The sequence below is a fragment of the Lynx rufus genome, unplaced genomic scaffold, assembly GCF_022079265.1.
Source record: "Lynx rufus isolate CCGP_SWC_20201006 ecotype Redwood Valley unplaced genomic scaffold, mLynRuf1.p SCAF_9, whole genome shotgun sequence".
Taxonomy (NCBI): Eukaryota; Metazoa; Chordata; class Mammalia; order Carnivora; family Felidae; genus Lynx; species Lynx rufus.
The window spans coordinates 23,404,124-23,428,948 of NW_025814897.1; the positions used below are offsets into that span (position 1 = coordinate 23,404,124).

At 52.3% G+C, this 24,825-nt stretch overlaps 1 protein-coding gene across 1 annotated transcript in view; it reads right to left on the minus strand.

The window, feature by feature from the left end:
* Positions 1 to 8,414: 8,414 nt before the first annotated feature.
* KIRREL3 (kirre like nephrin family adhesion molecule 3) overlaps positions 8,415 to 24,825 on the minus strand; it is a 143,402-nt gene continuing 126,991 nt past the window's right edge. Inside the window, exons 12-17 of the mRNA XM_047071955.1 lie at positions 22,002 to 22,102; positions 19,706 to 19,904; positions 14,529 to 14,636; positions 12,888 to 12,997; positions 9,431 to 9,517; positions 8,415 to 8,858 (exon numbers count right to left, since the gene is read on the minus strand). Of these exons, the coding sequence (XP_046927911.1) occupies positions 8,415 to 8,858; positions 9,431 to 9,517; positions 12,888 to 12,997; positions 14,529 to 14,636; positions 19,706 to 19,904; positions 22,002 to 22,102 (1,049 nt within the window). The remainder of the gene's footprint in view (positions 8,859 to 9,430; positions 9,518 to 12,887; positions 12,998 to 14,528; positions 14,637 to 19,705; positions 19,905 to 22,001; positions 22,103 to 24,825) is intronic.

The following is a 24,825-nucleotide window of genomic DNA, read 5'->3' on the forward strand; positions in this document are numbered from 1 at the left end:
TGCATGCCTATCTCACAATGAGGTTCTAAGGACCTAATGGGAATATGGTTGGGAAAACATTGTGTAGACTGTAAAGTATGATATAAATATTAGGTTGGAAAGCTGCCTTGCATGGTGAAAAATACCAGAAAGCCTATGAAACAGGTGAGGTACACACATCTGGAAGGCCAAATATTTGCCCAGGTACTGAGTAACATGGCCGGTTAACAGAAAAGCCTTTGTCTTCAAATCACCCACAAGCTAAGTAGGAGAAAGTAAGACATTGGTGAAAATGACTCAACTGCAGGCTTGGCCTAATCACACAATGAACAGTGAGTTCAAAGTGTTCTCTGGTAGTGGTTTTCAAGCTGAAGTCAGTTGCCTTCCGGGTTTTTGGAGAGTGTGGTTTCTTGGGCGACAGGATCCATTTTGATGGCATGCGGCATATGACAGGAGGTTCCTAAACTCAGGTTGAGAAGGACAGTGTCAGAGTTGGGACGCTCTCCTCTAGACCCTCTGACCTTTTTGATGTCTTAATTATAGCTTCAGAAAACGATTTGTTAGTTTTGAGTATCCCCGTGGTTCTGTACCAGATGTGGAGTCAGGAAACCTTTCCAACTTAAAAGTTTAAGGAGGGACGGACGTGTGAGTGTCTGTAGTGATAGCCCGTTTTCCTGTCCAGTTCCTTCTCGGTGAGTTTACCTCTCCTGTGAGAGATTTTGGGGATCCTGTGCCCGAGCAGTGACCCTCGAGTCTCGTTAGGTGTCAGAGCTGGGAGCAGGTGGGAGAGACCACCGTCCTGTCTAGGAGGGTTAGCACAGAGGATCTGACAGAAGTCTTAGGGGGAAAATGAACTTTTGGGGGTTGATTTCAGGGTCCCAAGGAAGACCAACAATTAAAGCCCACCCACCCCTCAAGAGAGGCATGGCTTTCTCTCAAGACTGGGAGGGTGGAGCTGGGTGGACGCAATGATAGAAGGCTCAGATGTTGAAATCACCCCAGGGGATAGAAGTTGGAATTACTGAACTAAGCTATTCCAGAACCATCTATTATTCTGAGGCTTCCTAAAACACTGTTTACATACATCACCAACTTTAACACTTAAGGAGTATCTTCTCCTGCTTAAAAATGTGTTTCTCTCCTGGGGAAAAAAAACTCACAAGAGTAGAAATTAGAGTCTGGTAGGGAGATTCTCTCCAGTTCAGTTCTCTTTTCTCTGTGGATTTATGTCCCACTGATGGAGACCCTGCTTGGCAGGAGAGCTAGAGAAACTTTTAAATTAAAAGTCAGAGAGGAGGTTTTCATCCAAAAAATCCCTTCTCCAATTCAGTATTTCTCTCAAGTGCAAGTCCATTAGTGTCATCAATACGCTGCCATTGGGCAGCAGGGCCTTTTAATTTCCTTACCAAAGGGGTGAAAGTCGTTTCTTTTAATTTAATCCCCCTGACAATGTCTTTGCCTAATCGAGGGTGACCTTCAAGGGGATGAATCCCCATATTTAGCTCCTATCCCGAGTAGCACTTTTCCCCTTGCATAATTGGGAACAGATTTCAGAGAAGCCCCAGTTAATTAAGACCCAAATTCTCCCAAAGAAGACCTGTTTCCTGAGACTTCATTTCCCTTGTCTTTGAACATTAATACTTTAGAGTCACTGCACGGAGGACAGTTATAAGGGAGCATTAACTGAATGGTCTCATAGCGTTCCAAGATACTTACAAGGGTTAAGAAGCAGTGGAAACATCCACTCTCACCACTGTTATTCAACATAGTGATGGAAATCCTAGCCTCAGCAGTCAGACAACACAAAGGAATAAAAGGCATCCAAATTGGCAAGGAGGAAGTCGAACTTCCACTCTTCGCAGATGACATGATACTCTATATGGAAAACCCAAAAGATTCCACCAAACAACTGCTAGAACTGATCCATGAATTCAGCTAAGTCACAGCATATAAAATCAATGTATTGAAATTGGTTGCATTTCTACACACCAATAATGAAGCAGCAGAAAGAGAAATCAAGGAACTGATCTCATTTACAATTGCACCAAAACCCATAAAATACCTAGAATAAACCTAACCAAAGAGGAAAAATCTATACACTGAAAACTGTAGAAAAATTCTGAAAGAAGTTGAAGAAGACACACATACACACAAAATGAAAAACATTCCATGCTCATGGGGTGAAAGAACAAATATTGTTAAAATGTCGATACAACCCAAAGCAATCTACATATTCAATGCAATCCCTATCAAAATAACACCAGCGTTCTTCACAGAGCTAGAACAAACAATCCTAAAATTTGTGTGGAACCAGAAAAGACCCTGAATAGCCAAAGCAATCTTGAAAAAGAAAACCAAAGCAGGAGGCATCACAATCCTGGACTTCAAGATGTATTACAAAGCTGTAATCATCAAGACGGTATGGTACTGGCACAAGAACAGACACTCAGATCAATGGAACAGGATAGAGAACCCAGAAATGGACCCACAAACATATGGCCAACTAATTTTTGATAAAACAGGAAAGAGTATCCAATGGAAAAAAACGACAGTCTCTTCAGCAAATGGTGCTGGGAAAACTGGACACGACATGCAGAAGAATGAACCTGGACCACTTTCTTACACCAGACACAAAAATAAACTCAAAATGGATGAAAGACCTAAATGTAAGGCAGGAAGCCATCAAAATCCTAGACAGGAAAACAGGCAACAACCTGTTTGACCTCGGTTACAGAAAGTTCTTACTTGACATGTCTCTGGACACAAGGGAAACAAAAGCAAAAATGAACTATTGGGACCTCATTAAGATAAAATCTCTTGCACAGTGAAGGAAACAATCAGCAAAACTAAAAGGCAACCAATGGAATGGGAGAAGATATTTGCAAATGACATATCAAAAAAGGGTTAGTATCCAAAATTTATAAAGAATGTATCAAAATCAACACCCAAAAACCAAATAATCCAGTGAAGAAATGGGCAAAAGGTATAAATAGACACTTCTCCAAAGAGGACATCCAGATAGCTAACCGACACATGAAAAGACGCTCAACATCGCTTATCATCAGAGAAGTACAAATCAGAACCACCTCACACCTGTCAGAATGGCTAAAATTAGCAACTCAGACAAGAACAGATGTTGGCAAGGATGCAGAGAAAGAGGATCCCTTTTGTACTGCTGGTGGGAATGCAAGCTGGTGCAGCCACTCTGGAAAACAGTATGGAGGTTCCTCCAAAAATTAAAAATAGAACTGCCTTATGACCCAGCAATTGCACTACTGGGTATATATCCAAAGGATACAGGAATGCTATATCAAAGGGGCACATACACCTCAATGTTTTTAGCAGCACTATCAACAATAGCCAAAGTATGGAAAGAGCCCAAATGCCCATCGATGGATGAATGGATAAAGAAGATGTGGTGTACACACACACACACACACACACACACACACACACACTGGAATATTACTCGGCGATCAAAAAGAATGAAATCTTGCCATTTGCAACAACGTGGATGGAACTAAAGTGTATTATGCTAAGCGAAATAAGTCAGTCAGAGAAAGACAAATATCATATGACTTCAGTCATATGTGGAATTTAAGATACAAAACAGATGCACATAAGGGAAGGGAAGCAAAACTAATATAAAAACAGAGAGGGAGACAAGCCATAAGAGATTCTTAAATACAGAGAACAAAATGAGGGTTGCTGGAGGGGAGGTGGGTAGGGGCATAGGCTAGATGGGCAAGGGGCATTAAGGAGGACACTTGCTGGGATGAGCACTGGGTGTTATATGTAAGTGAGGAATCACTAAATTCTATTCCTGAAATCATTATTACAGCATACGTTAACTAACTTGGATTTAAATTAAAAAAAAAAAAAAAAAAGCAGTGGAAGGAGATTCCTTTGCATAGCTCGGGCTCCCTGATCGGGAAGCTCCGGGGTTGAGGATGTCCCAGACCTGGGGGTGGGCTGAGTAGATTGTTCCAGAGAGGAGCTCTGGGAACATGGAGTGGCACAGGGATGTAGACCACAATTCAACCATGTAGCTTGTGAATGGCGTATATTCACAAAAGGCCATTTAAAGACGAGGGCCGGGTAGGAGCTAAAAAAAAAAACCAAAAAAACACAAAAAACCCCAAGACCCTAACAACCTACAGGGCCTGTAATAATGAAAGCTTTTAGTGTATGTCAAAGACTTCGCCATTAGAGAGGAGCGGGGAGATGGACCCAGGAGGAATAGCAGTTAGAGAGAGAAGGGATGATCCTCCTCTCCTTATGACAAAAATGTATGCATCCAGGGAAACAAATCTTTATTTTTAGAAAGAAGACTCGCTTGAAATTTTCTCATTTCCCCCAGTTTATGACCTAGTTAGGAAGAATGAGACATAGGGGGTTGGGGAAAAGATGATTGGAGCCTTACTGTTAAGGAGAAGTAACCATCGGAGTGAGAGCTCTTTCTCAGGGATTCTCGAAGACTGCTGCTAAGTTTGAGGCTAAAGCTGCAAATGGCTGGTGTACAGTTACATCTCCTAAAAACAACTTCGATAAGAGGCTTTTCACAGACTTTTGTAAAAGGGAAGTAAGATGTAAGATTTAGCTGAGATGCCATTGGGCTACGTCTAAAATGTTTCTTTAAATAGGCACACCAAGTGGTCTTTTAAATAAAAATCTATGCGGAAATACAGTTTCTATTTCAATACGTATACTTCAGTTTTAATAAAGTTTATCGTGTGGAGAAGCTTCCTAAAGCATAAACTAATGGCGGGACTCCCCTGGGTCTTTTTGTCTGGTGCCCTCCTAAACCGCACACACGATACCTGGGCAGAGCTAACGGAACTTGGGGTGTGTACCTTGTGATTTCTACTCTGATTCCGTAATAGCAAACGCCCTGCGTCGCCTGTACGCCTCCAGTGCAGGCAGTGAGAGACGGAATGAATTCCTGTTGGCTCCTTTTCTCCAGGTCTGAGAAGCTTCCCAAGCACTGCATCATGTTTGTTTTCTTTTCCCTGGGTCCTCTCCACTCCGGAAGCGCAAAGGCAGCTTCGAGGCCTATTACTTAAGAGCACTTGCTACAATCAGCGTCATCAGAAACGGATTTGCTGTGGTATTCTAGCTCACCACGTGAGGGTGCTTCCTGTTCCATGAAAGTTGAAGAAGTACTGGAAATGACCCCGGGCTTTCCAGACTGATAGCGAGCCTGAGAATTAGAAACTGGGCTCCCATCCAGGGATTCGGAGCCAATAATGAATTTTAAAGCTATCAGAAAACTGGATACTGGCCTTGGTAGGGGTGGGGTGGGGTGGGGGGTGACTGGATACACAGCATAGCTTTGTTTCCCAGGAGTTGAGGTCTTTCCAGGTCGCCTGGGGACTTGAGGTGGAGGATGCCGGTCCCCCCTCCCCCCCCCACCTTCCTAACGGAGCTGTGGTCCGTCCTTGCTTAGCCTTCCCACAGCAGGAATGAGCAGGTGGCCTTTAGCGTCGGCCATTTTCATCATATTCTGGGATGACAGTGGCCTTGAGTTTGCGCTTCGGATGGAAACATTTTGTAGCGGAAATCACGTGTGTCTAAATGTCACCTTTGCCGCTTGTTAGCCCTGTGACCTTGGGCAAATCTTTTGGCTTCTTGAAGCCTCATTCCCCCGTCTGTAAAATGATGATCCTGTGTAGAATTCTCAGGGTCAAGTATGATTACAAATGTAAAGCACTCATTTCGGTTAATTTGAAATCCCCTACAGGAGAGTTCAGGGCTTCCCTCTGCCTGAAAACTTTTTTTTAAGCCCTCCCTTTACCAGTTTCTTACAGCCTCCCTCTTCAGCAGGAAGTAAAGGCGGCTGGGGACAACCGAGGGGTGTACGGAGTGCAGCCTCGGCTCCTTCTCAAGGCCCCAACTTTCCAGAAGCTCCAGGCTTCTGTGTTCTTCTCTTTCACCAAGGCCTGACTTGTGACCTCCTGGCCCTTCAGCAATTCTTTGCTGTACTTGTGCACTGGAGAGAGCTCGTGGGGTTGGGCCCTGCATGGCTGAGTCTTGACCACGCAGCCCCTGTGCTCCCTGTTTGCCAATGATCGTCCATGTTCTTACCCTGGAGTACCTGATGATCAAGAGGGAGAGAGCTCTTCCTGTTCTGTGGGAGAATAGGTTTCTCACTTATTCTTCCGGTTATTGTCTTAACCTGGGGTTCCAGGACAGAATGGGTATCTCCACCTTATTCTGAGAACTGTGGATTGGGTGTGTGACAGGGGCAAGGGGTCAGGGGCAGGGTGGGTGTGGTGCGGTTTAGCAGGTAGATTTGCCACCCAGGTTGAGGAAGGCTGGGAGGATTAACAAACTAATCTTGAGTCATCTTTTTATATACCATGACATTTTGCATCTGGTTTTAGATCTTTTGTTTCTTGTTGGCGGGGGCAAAACATGTCCGGGAAAGGAGAAGGCTTGTCAAGGTTAACCTCGAACACGCGGGGGCCAACATCCTGGCCTCTGTGTGCGGCCAGAATGGTACTAGGAGCAGGATGGGGACTGGGATGTACACCGACATTTCTTCTCAGTTTCCACCCTCTTGGGCTTGGGGGCTGCAAAAGAACTTATCTAGGGAACTGGAGAATTTTGAAGCAATAGGAAATATGGAAGAAGCAGAACACTCCTCTGGATGGAGGGGCTATGAGAGTCATATAGAGAACCTGTGGTTGGGGCCATCCAAGGAATCAGTGCATGGAAGGAGGCACAGACTTTTGAGATGAAGCTTCTCATGATGGGTAAGGATTACCGGGGAAGGTTGGAGAAAGAGGGTCTAACCTAAGAGGAACCTCCCCCCGTAGGGACACTGGGTTTTCCAAAGTTCCATTTGGATCCTGCTCCCGAACCAGCACTCTAACTTGCCCGCACCTCTCCATCTGACCTGGTCGGCCATCGCTATCTCCAGCCTTCCATTCAAACAAGGCCATTCTCACAGTATTGGAATCTCAGAGTGTTTGGTGACATAGACTCTTTGAAGAGGGCCTCCTGCCCCGAACCCCTAACGGAAGCAGCTTCCCTTGCAGAATATTGCTGAGAGACAGGCCTAGAATGACCCCTTCAGAGCCCAGTATGGCCACGTTGCCTCTGAGCTGAACATGGCAGGGGTCCTGTGTCTGCACGCCCTCTGGCTTGAACCCGACCACAAGGAGAGGAGCCTGCTGTAGGTGTTATTGCCAGTGCAACCAGAGCCATCACCTGCTTTCATTATCTGGGAAAACCGAATCAAAGAAGGGCAAAGAAGCGTGCGATCCCAGAGCATACCCTGAGCTCTTGGCTTCTTCCTGTGGCTCTGCAGGAACAAAAGGACAGAATGGATTGGTTGGAGTAACGGCCCTAACATTTCTTTTCAGGTGGTGAGTAGGTGGGGTGATGTGTAGATACACTCTCTCTTGCCCGTGGAGTCTTACTAAAGACAGGACCATTGTTCCTTGTGTGGATGGTAGAGGCCCCTGGAGATTCATCAGCTGAGAAGGGGAGTCTCACCATTTTAAAGACTTGACCTCTGGTCCCCTCATGGCCCAGGAAACACTCTCTCCAATGACTATTTGAAGAACCCTGGCCAGAGAAGCTCTCACACTGCTTATATTAACTCTGATTGTGCTGTAGGGCAGTACACGAAGCAGGGGTGGGTGGGGAGGCTCTGAATCGCACAGCCTGGCAAGGGGCATGTCCCGAGAGTTTCCCCAAGTGTTCCCATGTTCCCTCTTGCCCCTCCCTCGCCCTCCCAGGACACCAGTCTCTGACTGGCCCAGTCCCACCTCAGAGTTCAGAGGCCTCAAGTCCAAGGACAGAACTGCAAGAGTATGGACACGAAACACCGAACAAATTGGGGGTGGGCCCGCGGCCAGTGCGGTGGGAGAGATGCTCCAGGGCCGTTTTCTGACTTCTCAGCATCCAGGGTCTGGGCTCTGAGCAGCTGGGGGCACTGGGGTCTCTGGGGCAGCTGAGTGCTGGGAAGCGCTTCACCCCCCTTTCTCCCCAGGGTTGTGGAGGAACACAGGCACAGGGGTAGGGCTGTGGGGCAGCAATATAGAGCTCAAGGGGAGGCCGGAGAGCAGACGGCAGTTTCATTAAAGCAAAGTTATAGCTGCCTCTAGAGCCTGTGGGAGGGGCCTCCGGGAAAGGGGTGGGGACCAGAGTGTCCGGTAAGGAGCACAGCGCACTCGTAATGTGCTCCTCTGACCATGTAACCCCCCCTCCCCCCCCCCCGCCCCTGGCACGCTGCAGCTGGGGACCCGAGTTTGTGCTTGATCAGGGCTTCGGAGGAGGGTGGCGGCAGAGGCGCTGGGGGCGGGGGGCTGTCCTGGAGGCCGCCGCCTCTGGGGTCCTCTGCGCAGCCCCCGCCCCGCAGTCTCTGCGGAGCCAGCAGGTGGCGCGGCCCCTTCCCCCGCCCTTCCCGGCCCCCGGGTCTGGGATCCTCAGACGTGAGTCTGCATCCTCCGCTGCAGGGGTCGGCTGGGGTCAGAGTTTTGGGAGGAGGACTGGGAGTGGTGGGAGGAGGAGGCGGAGGCCTTGCTGGCCTTGTCGAACTGCACGTAGCCGTCCTGCTTGCCGCTGCTGCTGACGCTGCTGTCACACTGCGTGTCCAGGAAGGAGCTGCTGTCGCTGAGAGAGCCTCTCTGGAACTCCCGCTCGCAGAGCTCGATGGACGAGCTGCCCATGCCCAGCACGAACCTCTGCCCGTAGTCGTACAGGCGGCCCTGGCCGCTCAGGGTGCTGTAGATGTTGGTGAAGGACATGCCTGTGGGCACTCGCTGCTTGCCTGCGGGACGCAGGTCCGGCTGGCAGCTGCTTAGCGAGATGGTGGGCGTCGAGTGGTGCTCTTTGAAGGTGTTGACGCTGTAGTAGCCGTTGGTGGGGTCCTGGGAGGGGGCCAGAGCGAGAGCGGCGTCACTGGGTGGGCAGTGACCGTGAGCGGGGCTTTCTGGGCTGAGCCAGTCCTCTTTCACACAGGAAGGGCTGAAGGAGACACAGGAGGAAGGGGACAGCTGGGGACATGGGGGGGGGGGTGTTGCTGGAAGGAGCAGCCTGGTGCCCGAGGGGAGGGGGCTGGAAGGTGTTCAGGGGCCAACAGGGAGGCTAGACCCCAAAGGGATGCAACCCGTGGCTCTCTCCCCTGGCTATGTGTCACTATGTCAGGGCAGTGCAAAGCCATTTGAGAACCAGACTCTGTTTCTTGTTTTTGTCCAGAGCATGGATACTTAGTTTAAAATTTTTTGTTTGTGAGGAAGCTGTAGGAGAGAACAGTGGGACCCCAGCGTTAACTCTCTTGCCTCCTTCGGCAGATGAGTGTCTTGGCTTAGGCACCTGTCCCCACGGTAACCTCTGGCCTCTCTCGGTTTCCTGTCATTGTTTGGATCTGAGGCTTGGGCATCGGAGGAGCTCCGAAGACCGGCTTCCACAGCTGGGACTTCTAACCTGCCACTATTCTTACCTTCAGGTTCTGAAACTCCTTCTCCTCCTCTTTGAGGACCTCCAGCTGCTTCAGTACTGAGTCTTGTTGGAATTCACCCCGGTCCATCTACAACCCAGAAACGGCCGCTCAGTGGATTGGAGGTGGGCTAAACGTTTGCTTCCCCCAAGGAAAAGGTAGAGAAATGAACGCAAAAGACGCTGGTCATCTCTGCCTCCCCTCCCCACCTCCTCTGGCTGCCTGGCCCATGGAAGGCAGGTAAAGGAGGCAAGAGGAGACTCCAGATGTTGTCATTGTTCCCGAAGCCCTGTCTTGAGAGACAGAGAGAGACAGACAGGAGGGGTAGGGGTAGGGGTGGGGGCCGAGTGGGGGAGGGGAGGTTTGCTAAGACCACACTTTCTTCCCTTGGGCTAGATAGAGCATCTCACTTGGATGATTCCAATATTCAATCCATGGAGCATGTACTGAATTGTGGGCCAGGCGTACGCAGATTGAGGTGCATGAAGATATAGGTGTACACATCAGGGAGCTGGATCTGTAGATAATTATAGGACCTCGACTGCTGGGCACTGAAGGCTTAATGAAGGTTTTTGGAAAGAATCACAATGCATAACTACCTGTGAGATGCTGGCAACAGGGGCCACACCTGTTATTCATAGCAATGACTTGAATGTCCTAAGGGTCATCTTCTTAGCAGAGGCCAAAGAACCTAGGGGCAAGGATCACTTCCTGCTTCTCTTTGGGTCCCCAGCACACCCGGTACAGCGCCTTGTATATCGTGGTCATTGACCAGAATGCTTTTGGAACGGAATCATAGGCAATCATCTTGATTTGTCATGCCTAGCGCAGTGCCCAGTATATGGTAGGGCCGTCACAAATGTCCTGTTTCTGTTGGATGGATGAATGAAATGGCATAGCTCTAAATGACTGAAAATTAAAATAACAGACTGAAGGTGGAGAATGAAGCATGCTTGGCACACAGTGGGTACATGAATCTGAATAACCACAGTGATGCTTATTTTGTGGCACACAGATGCCTCCCCGGCGTCCCTTCTGCACGTGACATGATCTAGGACAGGCTCCCACCCACTCTCTGAGCTGGGACGTTTCTTGTTCCTTGTGACTCACTTTCTTGGTCTCTTTCTGGAGCCTCATGAATCAACCAGAGGGCTTCCATACTGTTTCATTCCAGCCAATGCTCTGGTTCTGCCTGGATTAGAGTTCTTTCCTCCCAGATTCAACTTCTAAGCCTGCCCCCCCATCAGGCTTAGAAGATCCATACAGGGGCCTGGGGGTAGAGGGAGTCGGGGAACTAAGGTCTCCCCAACGGGAGGCTTAGGGACAAAGCCCTCAGCAGGTCCCTCCCCCTCCACCCCACCCAACCACACACACCCTCTTAAGTGACTGCTGAGCAACCCGCACTCTTTTAGAGACAGTCTGAGGCGACCAGAAGTGAAGGGAATTTAAGGCCCTGTTTGGGATGGAGGACAGGCCAGGGTCCTTCCACACCAGCCTTGATGAAACCCATCTACGGAGACCCCCGTCCCTTCCCGGATCTAGGCTCTGGTTTCCACTCTTGTGACGTCAGGCGTCAGGCACTGTGTTAGGCCTGGAGGAAAGAGACATGCAAAGACTTGGGAACGTGCCCTTGGTGGAACTCCGAGAAAACTGGGGGGCTGACACGTAAGCAGAACGATGCACTATAAAAGAGGAGCAGGCAAAGTGTTGGGGGGAGAGCAGGAAGTGCGTGGCTCTTCCCGCAGGGGGAGGACAAGGACAGACAATTATGGAGGAGGTGACAGTTGAGCTGATTCTCATGGGAGAGTGTGAAATCCAACAGACAAAACCAACAGGCAGAGGGAAGAGCCTGTGGAAAGCCTCCAAGGTAAAAAAGACTCAAAGGCCAGGAACTGCAACGTTTTGGAATGTCTGGAGGGCTGGGTGCGTTTCGTAGGAAGACGGGGCTGGAAAGGCCAGCAGCCACCTCTTGATGAAGGAAGGGCCTGCTGACACGCTTGGTGGTCGGACTTTAGTCGACACGGGGAGCCACCGAAGGATTTTAAGCAGGCTAGTAACAGGATCCGATTTGCATTCTAGAAGGACCCTTTTTGGGGGACTCTGGAGGGTGGGCTGAATCAGGTGGTAAAAAAAATAAATAAATAAGGTGGTGAGACCACTAAGCCGTTGTAATAGTCCAGGGAGCCACGATGAGGCCCTAGTAGGGAAGTGATGGTGGGATAGAGGCAAGGGCACATATTTGAGACACTTTTTTGAGGTGCAGTTGAAAGGACCTGAGAATGAGAATTAGAAAGAAAAAGACCAGTGAGGAAAATGTCTGTTCGATTCAATAATGGTGAGCATCTACCAGGAACTGTGAGGCTCTGAGACACAGGGACGAACAGGCAGCTCGCTCACCGTCTAGTGGAGACAGATAAGGGAAGGGGTGATTTCAGAGCCACACGGTGGCTCCCGTTTCTTGAGCACTTAACTGTGTTCCTTGGGCTCCAAGCCCTTTTTGCGTTTACCCATTCAGCTGTCACCACCTCCCTGTGCTCTATGACTTTCATCCCCACTTCACAGATGAGGAGACTGAGGCACAGAGAAGCCCATGCTCTCCATGCCTTTGCCTGCTGCTGCAACTCCAAGGTATTTTAACCATGACATAGTATGCACTAGAGTTTTCTAGCACGGCTTTCCAGATTCCTGCTCGTATAACTGGGTGGATTACCGTCTATCAACGGGAATCAGGAAGAGGAGGGGCAGGCTTAGGTTTGCTGGAAAAGTTATGAGTTTGCTTCTGGTAAGCAGTCTAGTTTCCGAAGAGGAACCTATGTTTCTTGCAGACTTTTTGGGGGGAAGGGGTGGGGGAGGGGCAGGGCATGTACCAAATATCTATAATATTCATGTGTGTATAGAATTATGTATAGAATACATATGTATTCTATACTGCGCCTGGGTGGCTCAGTTGGTTGAGTGTCTGACTTCGGCTCAGGTCATGATCTCACGGTCCGTGAGTTTGAGCCCCGCGTCGGACTCTGTACTAACAGCTCAGAGCCTGGAGTCGGCTTTGGATTCTGTGTCTCCCACTCTCTCTGCCCCTCCCCTGCTCATGCTCTGTCTCTCTCTGTCTCAAAAATAAATAAAAACATTTAAAAGATTTAAAAAAAGAATTATGTATTACGCAACAACAACGTTATGGCAATTTATGCATATGTCTTGTCTCTCTACCGAATAGTCAGGTTCTTTGAAAGCTGGGACTACATCTTCGAGTCTCCCAGAACACCAAGTGCAATGTAGTAGACGGATGATAACTCATTGTTGGCTGAGGAGTAGGTGTCTGACCTATTATGGGGGGGGAGGGCACATCTTGACCGATGCTCTACTTCCGGAGAGCATCCAGGCGACCAAGAAGCCTCTGGAACCAGGACCTTCAGGGCATCGAGATCGGGGTGGGGTGGGGATAAGATGGCGTTCTCACCATCAGCTGCTTGATGGTAGGGTGTTCCTCAGCCTCCCGACCAGACGCAGGCTCCTTGTGGACAATCTCCACTCGGATGTCATTCTTGGCCGACACAACCCCTTTGAGATCTGGACGTAAAATAGGCAAGGACAGATGACAGGTTCAGTCCTCATCCTCAGGTGTTAGGGCCTGAGATGTCGAGCCCCTGCCGCCCCCGCCACCCCCAGGGCTTACCCTTCAGTCCCTGAACTCAGTGGCTTCAGGCTCCCCGCACCCCCCCCCCCAGTAGAACACCCGTGTGGACGTGCTGTGGGCTGTTGGGGCCTCAGCTCTCTTCCTCTGTTGGCCCTACTGCATGCATTTTGGCCTCTCGCTGCTGTTGTCCTGGCTTCAGACGCCATCCACATCCATTTGGTTTACAGAGCTAGGTGCTTTTTATCCCTCTCAATTCTCACCTTCTTCTAGAAGTCTTCTCTGGCCTACTCTACCAGGCTCTGATCTCTCCACGTAGAGAGTCACAAATCTTACTGGTAGAAAGGACCTCAAGGTCCTGGGGCCAACCCCCCTTGCCCAAAGCGGAAACATCACATGGACCACATGGGGTGGTCCAGTTCCTGTGTCAGTGTTTTCACAGTGGAGGTGTTAACGCCTTCTAGAGGGGGCGGCCCATTAATCGTCTGGAGAGCTCTGTCAGAAAATTCTTGCTAAAACATTCTCCCCTGTAATTTCCACTGAGAAGGGGGTGAGGGAGCTTCTAGGACCACCTCACTGGGGGAAGTCAAGAGGGCCAAGGCTGCGGAATTTGCAGCGGAGGAAACCTCGTGGAGGACATCCAGCTTTCTTCTAGTACATGAGAGCTGCCCAGCGGTGGAGGGAGTAGGCTTACTCTGATTATTCATTGTGTGCCTTAGAATCATAGAACATTAGAGCCAGGGGGGCCACAAATGTCACACCATGTCATCCCTTGCTGTTAGACATGAGGAAACTGAGGCCTAGAGTAATGGTGGCTTGCCCAAGCTCACATGGTGGAAAAAGGTAGGGCTAGAAGACCATGTCTCCACTGTTTTCCTCCACTCAGCCATCCCGTCGGACGCTTCCACGCGTGTGTCCGTCGCACGAAACGTCAGAGCTACGGCCGGGGTGAAACTCCAGGCACACGTGATTGTTCAAGAGTGCACCCGTGCCAGAATTTTATTGCTAGTGACTACAGACCTTTAAAAGTCTTCACAAAGGGATTCCTCGAATGCTTCTCCGCACCCGCCCCCCCAACCCCATGTGTAGGTGACCTGCCTTTCTGGTTAGACTAGCAGAAGTCGGAGGGGGCAAAGATCAAACGACCTCTCCCCCTCCCCGCCCTCCCAGATTTCTCTGCCTCCTATGCAGCCGCACATATTCCATCCAAAGTGCTGGCTGACTGCCTTGTCAGAGTTCCAGTTCGGTCCAGTTCCGCATCAGCCGAGAGCCCACTATGTGCCAGACAATACACACAGCACTGCACGTACAGAGGTGCAAACAAAGACCCCATCCCTGCCCCAGCAGCTCACAGCACCGTTAGGGCCCCCTGCTCGTTGCACTCCTGCTTACTTGCTCTCCGGGGCAGTCTAAGCCTGGCCTTTTTCTCTGTCCCCCTCCCTGAGATCCCGGGGGTCCCTCCCGTACTTCTCTGGGAGCGCGCACAGCAGAAGGCCACGATGGTTGCCATAAGGACGAGGAAGGCCACGCCGGCTCCTACGGCCACCCCGATGATGACGGCCATCGGCACAGACTCTGTGGGAGAGAAGCGGGCGGGGCTGATGAGAAATCCAGGGAAGCCGACTCTCCCCGCGGGGGCCTTACCCAGGGTCCTGGACCACTGCGCTCAGGCCCTCCTGGGCAGTGCCTCGCGGGCCTGGGCGGGCATAGGCCGAGTCCAACAGGGGTCAGCTCCAGCGGGACTCAGGGTGGAGGAGGGGTGGGAGGATAGGGGGAGGGCAGGAGCAGGGGCCAGTGGGGAGGGAGGCAAGCAGACATGGGGCGGGGCGGGGCGGGGAGGGCTACCCGGAGATGAGAAGCAAGGCTGGGTACTCTTTAGCTCCCCTCTGTACTAAACCAGGAATACTCTGTCGGGCAGTGGCTGCAGGGGCCTGCTGGGCACCAGGGTAGTAGCCGCCAGAGGCCCAAGTCTTAGGTGCTGGGGTGGAGGGGGTTGGGAGGGGTGCACGGGATCACATCTCCCCCCTCCCACCTCTCTAAGGAGAAACTATCCTTTTCCTCGAACCTCCCCACCCCCCAGTCCTCTTGGGCCAGTGCGCTGGGCATCTAGGCAGCCCTCCGGGAGAGAAGCCTCCAGCTAGGCAAGCCCTCACTCCTTGCTGAGTTTCTTTCACAGTCTAGTGCCCTAGCCCAGTAGAGATGCAGAAGGGGAGGGGCAGGTATGGAGGGAGGGGTGTTCCAGATAGCCCTGGTCCTTCTGTGGCTGCATATGGGCCAGAGCACGGAATTTGGAGCCCTGAAGAGTTCCACTGGGAATAGAATTAGAAAATGTGGGGACAGGGAGACCTTACAGCCTGCTGAGTCCAAGCCTCCCATTTGTAGATGGAAACACTGAGGTCCAGAGAAGTCACTTGACTTGGTCAAGGACACACAGCTACAGTAGAGCCAGGGCAAATCCAGGCTTCCTCTTGCTCCCTACCTAGCTCTGTCTGCTGTATCACACAGCATCCTCTGAAGTTCACGTGCTTGGTACAGCCCAGACTCCATCACTTCTTCTGAGAAACTTACTTCACCTCTCTTTTCTCTAAAATGGGATAATTATAGTACCCAACTCAGGGGGTTTGTTATGGGGTTTAGATGAGTGAATGCAGGGGCACCTGGGTGGCTCAGTCAGTTAAATGGCCAACTTCAGCTCAGGTCACGATCCTGTGGTCCGCGAGTTCGAGCCCTGCATCGGGCTCTGAGCTGACAGCTGAGCCTGGAGCCTGCTTTGGATTCTGTGTTTCCCTCTCTCTTTGCCCCTCCCTTAGTCTCGCTCTGTCTCTGTCTCTCTCTCAAGAAATAAACATTAGATGAGTGAATGCAGGTAAAGGCCTTGGAACTGAGCCTGGCTCCAGGTCTATTCAAGTATTTTCTCCCGTTTCTGTATGGGAAGAAATGTAACAGGTCAGAACCTTAGATGAGAAGAAAAGTCCTTTTAGAGCCTCCCTGTCCCCTAACCTGTCCCACATCGTCAGTGTGGATGACTGCAGGACGTCTAGGGATTTGTCTTGGGCTGGCGGTTAGCCTCTCATTGCTGTTGTTTGCTTTAAAGCAAGGAAGAGAGGAAGAAGCCCTCAAGCTCGGGCCTCTGGATGCAGCTGGGGGGCGGTGGCGGGTGTCTTCCCCCCAGGGGGAGCAGGTGCCGGGGGATGACAGTACTGGTGATGATGCTGGTACTCTCCTTCCACCCCAGGGTTATGCACAGTAGTGCACTCATCACCTGCCTCTTGGTGGCCAAGATCACTGGTAGAGTGACAGGGGAGGGGACAGGAGAAGGTGGATGTGGAGAACACTCAGGGATGAAAAATGGGAAGTGTTTGGGTTGGGCTCAACACTCAGAAGTGGAAGAGGGGACCAGAGCTCAGTAGAACTCAGACCCATGAGCTTGCTTTGGGCAAATAAGATGATTCTATCTCCAGGTCTTAATTCTTTTAGGAAAGGAAAGCTCATTGGTTCTGTACTTTTGACTTCTATTAATTTGCGTTTGATTTAGTTCCTCCTCGATTCCTAGTGAGTCTCCTTGGAAAAACTGGAGTCTTGTCTCAGACGAGCTCAGAGCCAAAGGATGACCATGAAAAGTTCCTTAAGCTCTCCATACCTCAATATTCTCCCATAAAACTAGAGAACCAGGCAATGAATGGTATCTAAGGTGACTTTTGACTCTGGCATCCTGTGAGGCCACCTTTCCTCGACTTGTTAACAGCTGGGAAGGCACCAACTTATCTGGAGAACTGTTTCTGAGTGGGCAGGCAGGGGCAGAGAGAGAGAGAGAGGGGGGGGGTCTGCTGGGAACAGGGGGACCACCGGGGTGGCATTCCTTGTGCAACCCGCTTGTGTATTTTCTCCTTGCCTGGCTCCCTGAGGTCTGCTCTAGGCCACCTGTGCAGGTTTTACTTCTCGGATGTCCCCTGGAGAGGGCCTGGAAGGAGGGGTGGCCTGCTCAGCCTCTCCTCCTTCCAAGGAGGGGGACTGGACTCTGCCATGAAGGAAGGTGTCAGGGACTGCAGATGAGTGTGAACAGACACAGGTGAGATGGAGACAGGAAGGCGACACCACCTCCAGCACTGGGAGTGGCTCTGAGGGGTGACAGGGAGAATACAGCAGGAGCTCTACTGTGCTGCCTGGGAGTTGGCCTGTGCCAGGGCTGATGCTCTTAAAGGGGCATGTCCGCCTAAAGGGGAGGTTGTGTGGGCCCCACAAGGAGTCTGATGAAGGAACTGGCAGGGCCTAGCTCCTTCAGGGTCCAAGTGGCAGAGGACCCCCCACATCTTCCTTATGGTCTTTGTCGGGCCCCGTGGAGTCTGGCTTGCAATGCCCTGATTCTCCTTTTGGGTTCCCGCTTGGACAGTCGGGGCAATGGTCCTCCTGTGGGGTCCCAAGACAGAGCCACTGAATCCTGGGAGCCCGATGACCGCTTTGCCGCTGGGAGCCTAGAGAGGGAGGCACTGCCCAGCAGCCTCAGCAGGGTGGGTGCGATGACAATTCCATGGGGAGCTGTGTTGGGGAAGGGGGGCAGAGGCAGCTGAGCAGAAAGCATGGATTAGCATGGATTATGCAGCCAAGGTGCTGGGAGGCCCTGGCATCCTGGGAAGCACGGCCAAGCTGGTGATGATGTTGAGAAGCAGGAAGAGTCAGGGAGAGCCTGGACACAGAGGAAGCCAGGCCTGGGGCGAGCTGACCCGAGAGGGGAGGAGTGGGGCTTCCAAGAAGAGAAGGGATGGGAGGGACAGAGGGGGAGGAGCAAGAACCAGTGTCCTGGGCTGCGAGGAGCCTTTGGGCTCTGGTGGCAGTGACAGAGGGGACAGGTCTCTGGAGTCCGTGGACCCAAGCTGGCTGGGAACCCCTCTCCCTGCTCTGGCTGCACTAAAGCCTGGAAGCGGGGGGAGGGCAGAGAAGTTAGTGGCCTGCGCAGGCCTCCCTCCCCCTTTTAGGGTCCCTCCCCCACTAGCCCAGAGGTCCCTTCCTCCCCGCCCAGGGAGCTCTCATGTCTCCTTCCGTACCTGCTTCCAGCCCGGCTCCCGACTTCATTTCCGAACCTGTTTGGAAATAAAGCAAGCGTCCACAGCCAGGGCCTGGCTGGCCAGGGTGGGGTGGGACTGGGGCCGGCCATCTGGTGGGGATTGGGATGAGGGGCTCCCTCCTCTCTCACGGTTCCGGGACCATCCCACAGACCCAAGCTAACTGAACTGAACTTGGAGTTCTTTCAGACTGACTTAGAAGAGACTCCAGAGCGGGGGAGGGACCAGAGAGAGAAGTTAAGCTTGGGAGGGTGGGAGTGTCTGGAGAGGTTGGGGTTTGAACACTAAGGGGAGGGCATGGAGGTGGGGGCACTGAGGGGAAGACATGGAGGGCAAGCAACGGGGAGGGGGCGCTGGGAGGGTTTAGGATGATGTGTAGATGATAGTATGCAAATTATGTGCAAAGCATTATGCAAAGCAGCACCTATTAGTGAGGAGGTGTAGGGAGACATTGATCCACAGGGTAGCGCTGAGGTCCAAAGGGTCCAGCTGAGACCACCTGCTGGGCCCAGAAACTCTTGCCGGGGCCTGACAGCCTGTGGGTGAGCCTTCATCTTGGAGGAGTCAGACACCGCCAGGGCCGAGGACCCTGGACCGTCCTGTCTGCCACAGACCGAGTCCCCTGGCAAAGGGGCAAGACGTGCCGCCCGTCCCAGGACCAGTGTGCCGCTGGCCGTCCGCTGAGCTTCTGGGAACCGCGCTGCCGCGCCCCTCTGAGGCTCCCACCCTCTGGTCCACATGAGACCTTAGAGCAGACACTGGAGTTCTCAGCATCTCCCTGACCAGGAGCTGGGCAGTCTGTACATGGGGCCACAGTGGGGTGAGCCTTGTTCCTCCCCCTTCTCCTCCTCCCTCTCACGCACCCAGCAGGTCTGAGCCCTCCTGCCCAGCGCTGCTCTCTGACGGGGGGGGGGGGGGGAGGGGGGGCCCTTCAGAGCACAGTGGTGTGTATGTCTCCTATGTTCCTGGAGGAAGTGCAGGTGATCTGAACCTGACCCCCCAAGTTCCGGGGACTGGGGCAGCTCCAGTGCTGCCCCTCAGCCTAGCATGTGCACTTTGGGGGACTTTCAGGTAACCGGACTGGCTTGTCATCTTAACAGGCTAGGCCAGGCTCCCCAACACATCGCTTCCGGTGTATCCCCGCAGGGACAGTCCTCAGTGGATCACACACCCCTAAGGGCACTAGGGAAATGCCAAGTGCACAGAAGCCAGGGCCCTTAGAAGCTGCTGGAAGGCTGATCATGGCAGTCAATTTGGCTTGCTCTGTGGTCGGTCACCTATCCCTGAAACGTTGCCCTGAAGAACCATCATCCTCAGCAGCTTTCTCCCCGTCTCCTTTCCTGGTGTGGGATAATGGCTTTGCCTTGGGGGAACTGGGCCAAAGAGGGCCCCTTCGGTGACCTGACCAAGGCCGCGTAGCACGTTAGGAAGAGCGCTGTGACTTGTCCTTGGGCTCAATCTGCCTGTAGCCTTAGCTGGGCTCTGTCCCCTCAGGACCCCGGAAGACCTCGCCTGGGGCCCTGCCCTAGGTGGGGAGGGGGCCTGCTGGTCCCATCACCCCCTGGTGGCCCTGGAGGCTCCTACCTTGCTCCTTGAGCCGGATGATCTCCGTGTCAGAGCCGAAGCTGTTCCAGGCGGTGCAGTTGTAGATGGTCTGGAAGTCAGCCCGAACGATGTTGCTGATGGTCAGGGTGGAGATGACCCCCTCCTCGGTGCTGACCGTCTCCACCGTGTAGCGCCCCGACGTCCCGGACTCCAGCACGTTCTCCTTCCAGGACCAGGCCTGTCCGAGTTGCTCAGTTAGGAGAAGATGCCTACCAGAGCCACCATGCCGCCTCCCAGACGGTATTTCCATCGACGGGAAGCCTTAAGTGGGTCTGCACTGGGACATTTTCCAGGCAAACAAGGAACGCTGTGACAGCGACTGGAGCCCTCCCTCGGCTGGCCTGTGCGGGTACCCCTGACCCTGTGCTGCCCTGGCAGGTAGAGGCAGAAGACCAGCCCCAGAGTGACTGAGCCTCATCTTGTGAGAAGGTGGTCAGTGCAGGCAAATGCTTGGAGGGCACTGGGGAGCCAACAGTGCTTTCTCATGCTTGGGGTGGGTGACATTTTGGACTGGATCATTCCTGGTTGTGGGGGCTGTCCCACGCACTGAGGGAAGTTTGGCACTATCCCTGGCTTCCACCCACTCGATACTGGTGGCCCCCTTCCAATTGTGACAAACAAAAATGTCTTCAGACAATGGTAAATGTCCCCGGGGTGGAAGGGGGGGGGCAAGATTGTCCCAGTTGAGAACCACTGGCCAAGAGTCAGAGCTCTATGAAGAGAGAGATCAAGAGTGAGTCGACTATTCTGCAATGGGCATGTGTTACAGTTATCATTTAAAAATTTTAAACACGTTTACTGATTTATTTTGAAAGAGAGAGAGCGTGTGGGAGAATGGGGGGAAGGGCAGAGAGGGAGAGAGAGAGAATCCAAAGCAGGCTTCACCCTGCCAGCACAGAGCCCGATGCGGGGCTCGATCTCACAGAGAGTCGAAACCAAGAGTCGCACGCTTAATTGACTGAGCCACCCGGGTGCCCCTCATTTTAAAATATTAAAGAGTGAAGCGAAAGGGGAGGTGTAGGTATGAGTTCTATGGGTGAATTCTTGCAATTTTTGTGTGAATTTTTGGATGGTGAGTGAATTGAATGCCCGAGAAAGTATGTAACAGCAATAATACTCTGATAATAATCGGAGTTTACAGAACGACATCTTTAGCTTTAAAGCCTCAGCAGCCCAGCCTCTGGCAGTCACAGGCACCTGTTGTTCAGTGCGCGTCCCCTACGCCCTCCCTGGCACCACCGCACTGTGGGAGGGTCGAACAGCCCTGTGGAGCTGACCCTGGGGCAGTCTTCTGTGTCCTGATAGAATAGATATCTGTCCTAGGCAATGGGGGTTTACTAAAAATAGTATCTGACTCCCAGGAATGCTGGAAAATGCTCATCTTTGTTTTCGTGCCTGGGCTTGCACCAGTTTCCGATGGACTTGGGTGAAGACCCTTGCTTTTGCAAACGCAAACACCCAGCAGGGCCAAAGTGTGAACTCTTCAGGCTGCCTTAGCTGCACTGCGGGCGTGAGTTTTGAGGAAGGGAGGGGAAATGGAATGATACTTTTAGAGGCGAAACCTTGATAAGTGGGGTAGGGCTCTCCGTGGGCATTAGGGCAGTGGAGGCCAACATAGAAGGACTCTAGGGCATGCAGAAAGGGAGTCTGCGGACTATAAACCATGCTCTTTAAGATTTTGCCAAAGTTTGCCTTGAACCCAGGAAAGGGAAGAAATCACCTGGCTTTTTTTTTTAAGTTTTTTTTTTTTTTTAATGTTTATTTATTTTTGACAGAGAGAGACAGAGCATGTGCAGGGCAGGGGCAGAGAGAGAGGGAGACACAGAATCAGAAGGAGGCTCCAGGCTCTGAGCTGTCAGCACAGAGCCCGATGCGGGGCTCGAACTCACAGACCTCAAGATCATGACCTGAGCCAAAGTCGGACGCTCAACTGACTGAGCCACCCAGGCGCCCCTCACCTGGCATTTCTTTCAGCCAACCTCGCTTGCCCCTCTGCTTCCAGCATGCAGATTTTGCTTGGAAGCTTTACTGTTAGGGCACAGCTGGACAGCAGAGTTAAATGCACTTGCAGATGAACCCTGGGATCACCTTGTCTTCGTGATGCCTTTCCAAGAGAGACAAGGCAGGTATACTTTCCCCCACAGAGGACAGGAAGCTTGGAGGTTGTGCACTGACTGGCCCAGTGGTTACAAGCTGCGGGCTGAGGTGACCCGCCAGGCTGCTGGCTGTGTTGGCAGAACCCCAAACCCTCCCCTCCCGGCCCCAGGGCACTTACAATTCGGTCGGGGGGCGGCGTGCTCCGGATAAAGCACTTGATCTGACCCTTCTCCCCGTGGAGGGCATGCTGGGTCTGGGTGCTGGAGATGATGGGGGGTCCTGTGGGGGAGACAGCATCACATCAGGGATTCAGGAAAGGCAGGTTCCCTGGCTGGACCCTTCTTGGGCTTGTTCAGAAGTTGATCCATTAATTTAAGTATTCAGCAAACATTTACCGAAAGCCTGTATGTATAAGGTAAAGTGCAAGGCAGGAGACTCGAAGATAAATTAAGCGTTCAGTCATAAACCTCTCAAGGGATGACGAGTGAACGCTTCTAAGTCAGAATGCCCAGAAGACATAAATAACTGTAATAAAAGGTGGTGAGTGTTCGTACCATGGAGCAGTATGAAGTGCTGACTGACTTCAGAGGAGAGAGAATAGTTCTGCCTGGCGGATGGTGGGGAAAGCTTTATGAAGTAGGTGGGAAACTGAGAAGGGAGTAGGGGAAGTGTCCGGGAGGAAAGCCACTAAGTAATGCTGGCTCTAATGTCACCTCCGCCTTACCCAGGGGTTTCCATTTTCAAGCCATTTTCCCCCACGGCCAGGAGAGGGTGCTCTTGCCTAACAAACCAGGAGTCCTCGCAAGGTTGGGCAAGCCCGGGAGGAAGAGAAATAAATGGTGGGATGTTGTTCCTCTACCAAGGGGAGATCACATTGGGGATCACCAATGGCCGGACACGTTCACAGCTCTCATCTCTTAGGTGTCTTAGGAGAGCCCGTGGTTCATTGCTTTGCCTGCTTCCGCTTACACACCAGGTGAGACCACGCTCCAAAGCTGATCCTGACATCCCATCTAGTGTGGCGGGGGGAAGAAGGGAGAGAGAGACAGAGAGAGGGAAATGTTTGTTCATGTCTCCAGGAGTACCTGCCTTATCCACCTCATCCCACAGCCTAGACAGTCCACCTGAAACCTGAAATCTAAGAGTGCTTCCCGTCCAGTTCTGCCTTTTATCTAACCTAAGTCTTTCCTACAGGACGCCCACCCGGCAGGGAGAGGGGGAGGGAGGAGAGGCTAATTCAGCCATTTGTTCAGCTAACCTCCTGGCTGGATTGGGCGGTTGAACAAGGGGCGTAGGGATGGAGACCTTCATGCTCCCTTCCCAATCCCCGGGACAAAGGTTGGAGCTCTGGTGGCGGAAAAGCGAGGAAAAAGAGCTGGAACAAGGGATCTGGAGGACAGGCAAATTTATGCTGGGAACAAAACAAAAATCGCGCAAACATAATTGCTGTTTATTAGCCACGTTAATTAAAACAGATTTGCATTTCTATGAGTACCTCTCAGCCAACGGGTTTTGGGGGGGGGTACTGGGAGACACTCAGGTGACTGCTACTGAGTTCAGGACGGCTAACAGCTGGGACCCTCCAGAATAAGGGCTTCCACCCCGGGGTGCCTCTGAATGTGGGTAGGCCTAGTTTCTCTCTTGGATATTTATGCTCCAAGAAGTCCTTGGCCAAAAAGGCAGGAGGGCTGGATGTTTTAGGAACTTGGAGGGCACTTTGTTTCGCTGTTAGCTGAAAGTAATGATACCACAAAACTGTTTCCCTTCACCTCCCAGGAGCTAGGAGTTCTCCGGGGGTGGTCCTCAGGCATTCTAAAAGCCATCAGGCAAATGCGTGTGTTTAAGGGCTTTTTAGAGGAAAAAAGAAATCAGAACAAAGGTAGATGGGGTTGGGCAATCAAAGCACAGCGGGAGTGTGGTTTATCTCCCCTTGCCCATAGATCCCGGGTTGGAGCCAAACCAGTTGAGACATGTGCCAGTTTGCTCCCCAAAGGGCAACCAACGGGACGCAGTCGCCCACCAGCCGGGATCTGCCGTGAGGAGAACCCCAACTCGTTTTGGATCCTTTCATACTGTCCCGTCTCTTGAGCCCAGTGCAGGCCCCTTTCCAAAAGGCTCCGCCATCCCTGCACCTGTTCTCTAGACAGTTCCTCTCCTGTGCCCGGCTGGCAGGCTCTTCCCCCTGGGCCACTTAATCCATCCCCGGGCATCAGGGCAAGATGACCTTAGTTTGGCAGAAACAAACGAACGGCTTCCTTGCTTCACTCTGATCCCTTGGGCGTTTCTCTTCCTGGAGACCTGGGGGAGCTGGTGCCACGACTGGAGGCAGAGGAGGGGGTGTAAACATGATCCCTGGCAGGTGCAGATTAAACCCTGGGTAGGTGCCAGGGCACAGGCTGGGACGCCCCTTCCAAGAGAAATGTCCCTCCAATGTGTGCGTCCCCCTCACCTCCCCCACCAAGAAACCACTTTGAATCCCTATTGGGAAATGCCTGAATGTGTAAAGTGGCAATGGGATGTCAGTCCCTCCTTTAGCCACCGTTTTCCCCGGAAACGAGGATGTTCCTTGAACAGCTTCAGGCCTGGGGAGCCTGGAGGTCACGTGGGAGTCTGAAGGCCCCCAGCCCGGTGGCCGCAGTCATGGGCAGGGCAGCGGGGGAAGCTGCTGATTTCACCAGGGCCTGGTGCCGGAGCTGAGTGTCAGACTCCAGAGCAACAGGAAAAGGCTGCAGCCTGTGTTGCCATGGATATACGGAGGCGCGCGATCAGATGCTGTTATTTTTAGCCCTGCAGCGCCAATTTATTGGTGGCGTCCTGGGGACACAGAGGAAGGCAGGAAGACTCCTGAGTCAGGGTTCTGCCCAGGACAGGCGGCCTGTGAGTGCCCCCGGGGTCTGAGCAGATTCCCCCTCCCTCTGGGGCTGCCCTGGCTCTTGGGGAGGAGGAGAGGAAAAGAAATCGACGGAGCGGGTCTGGCTAATGAAGAAGTCAGAAGGGGGTGG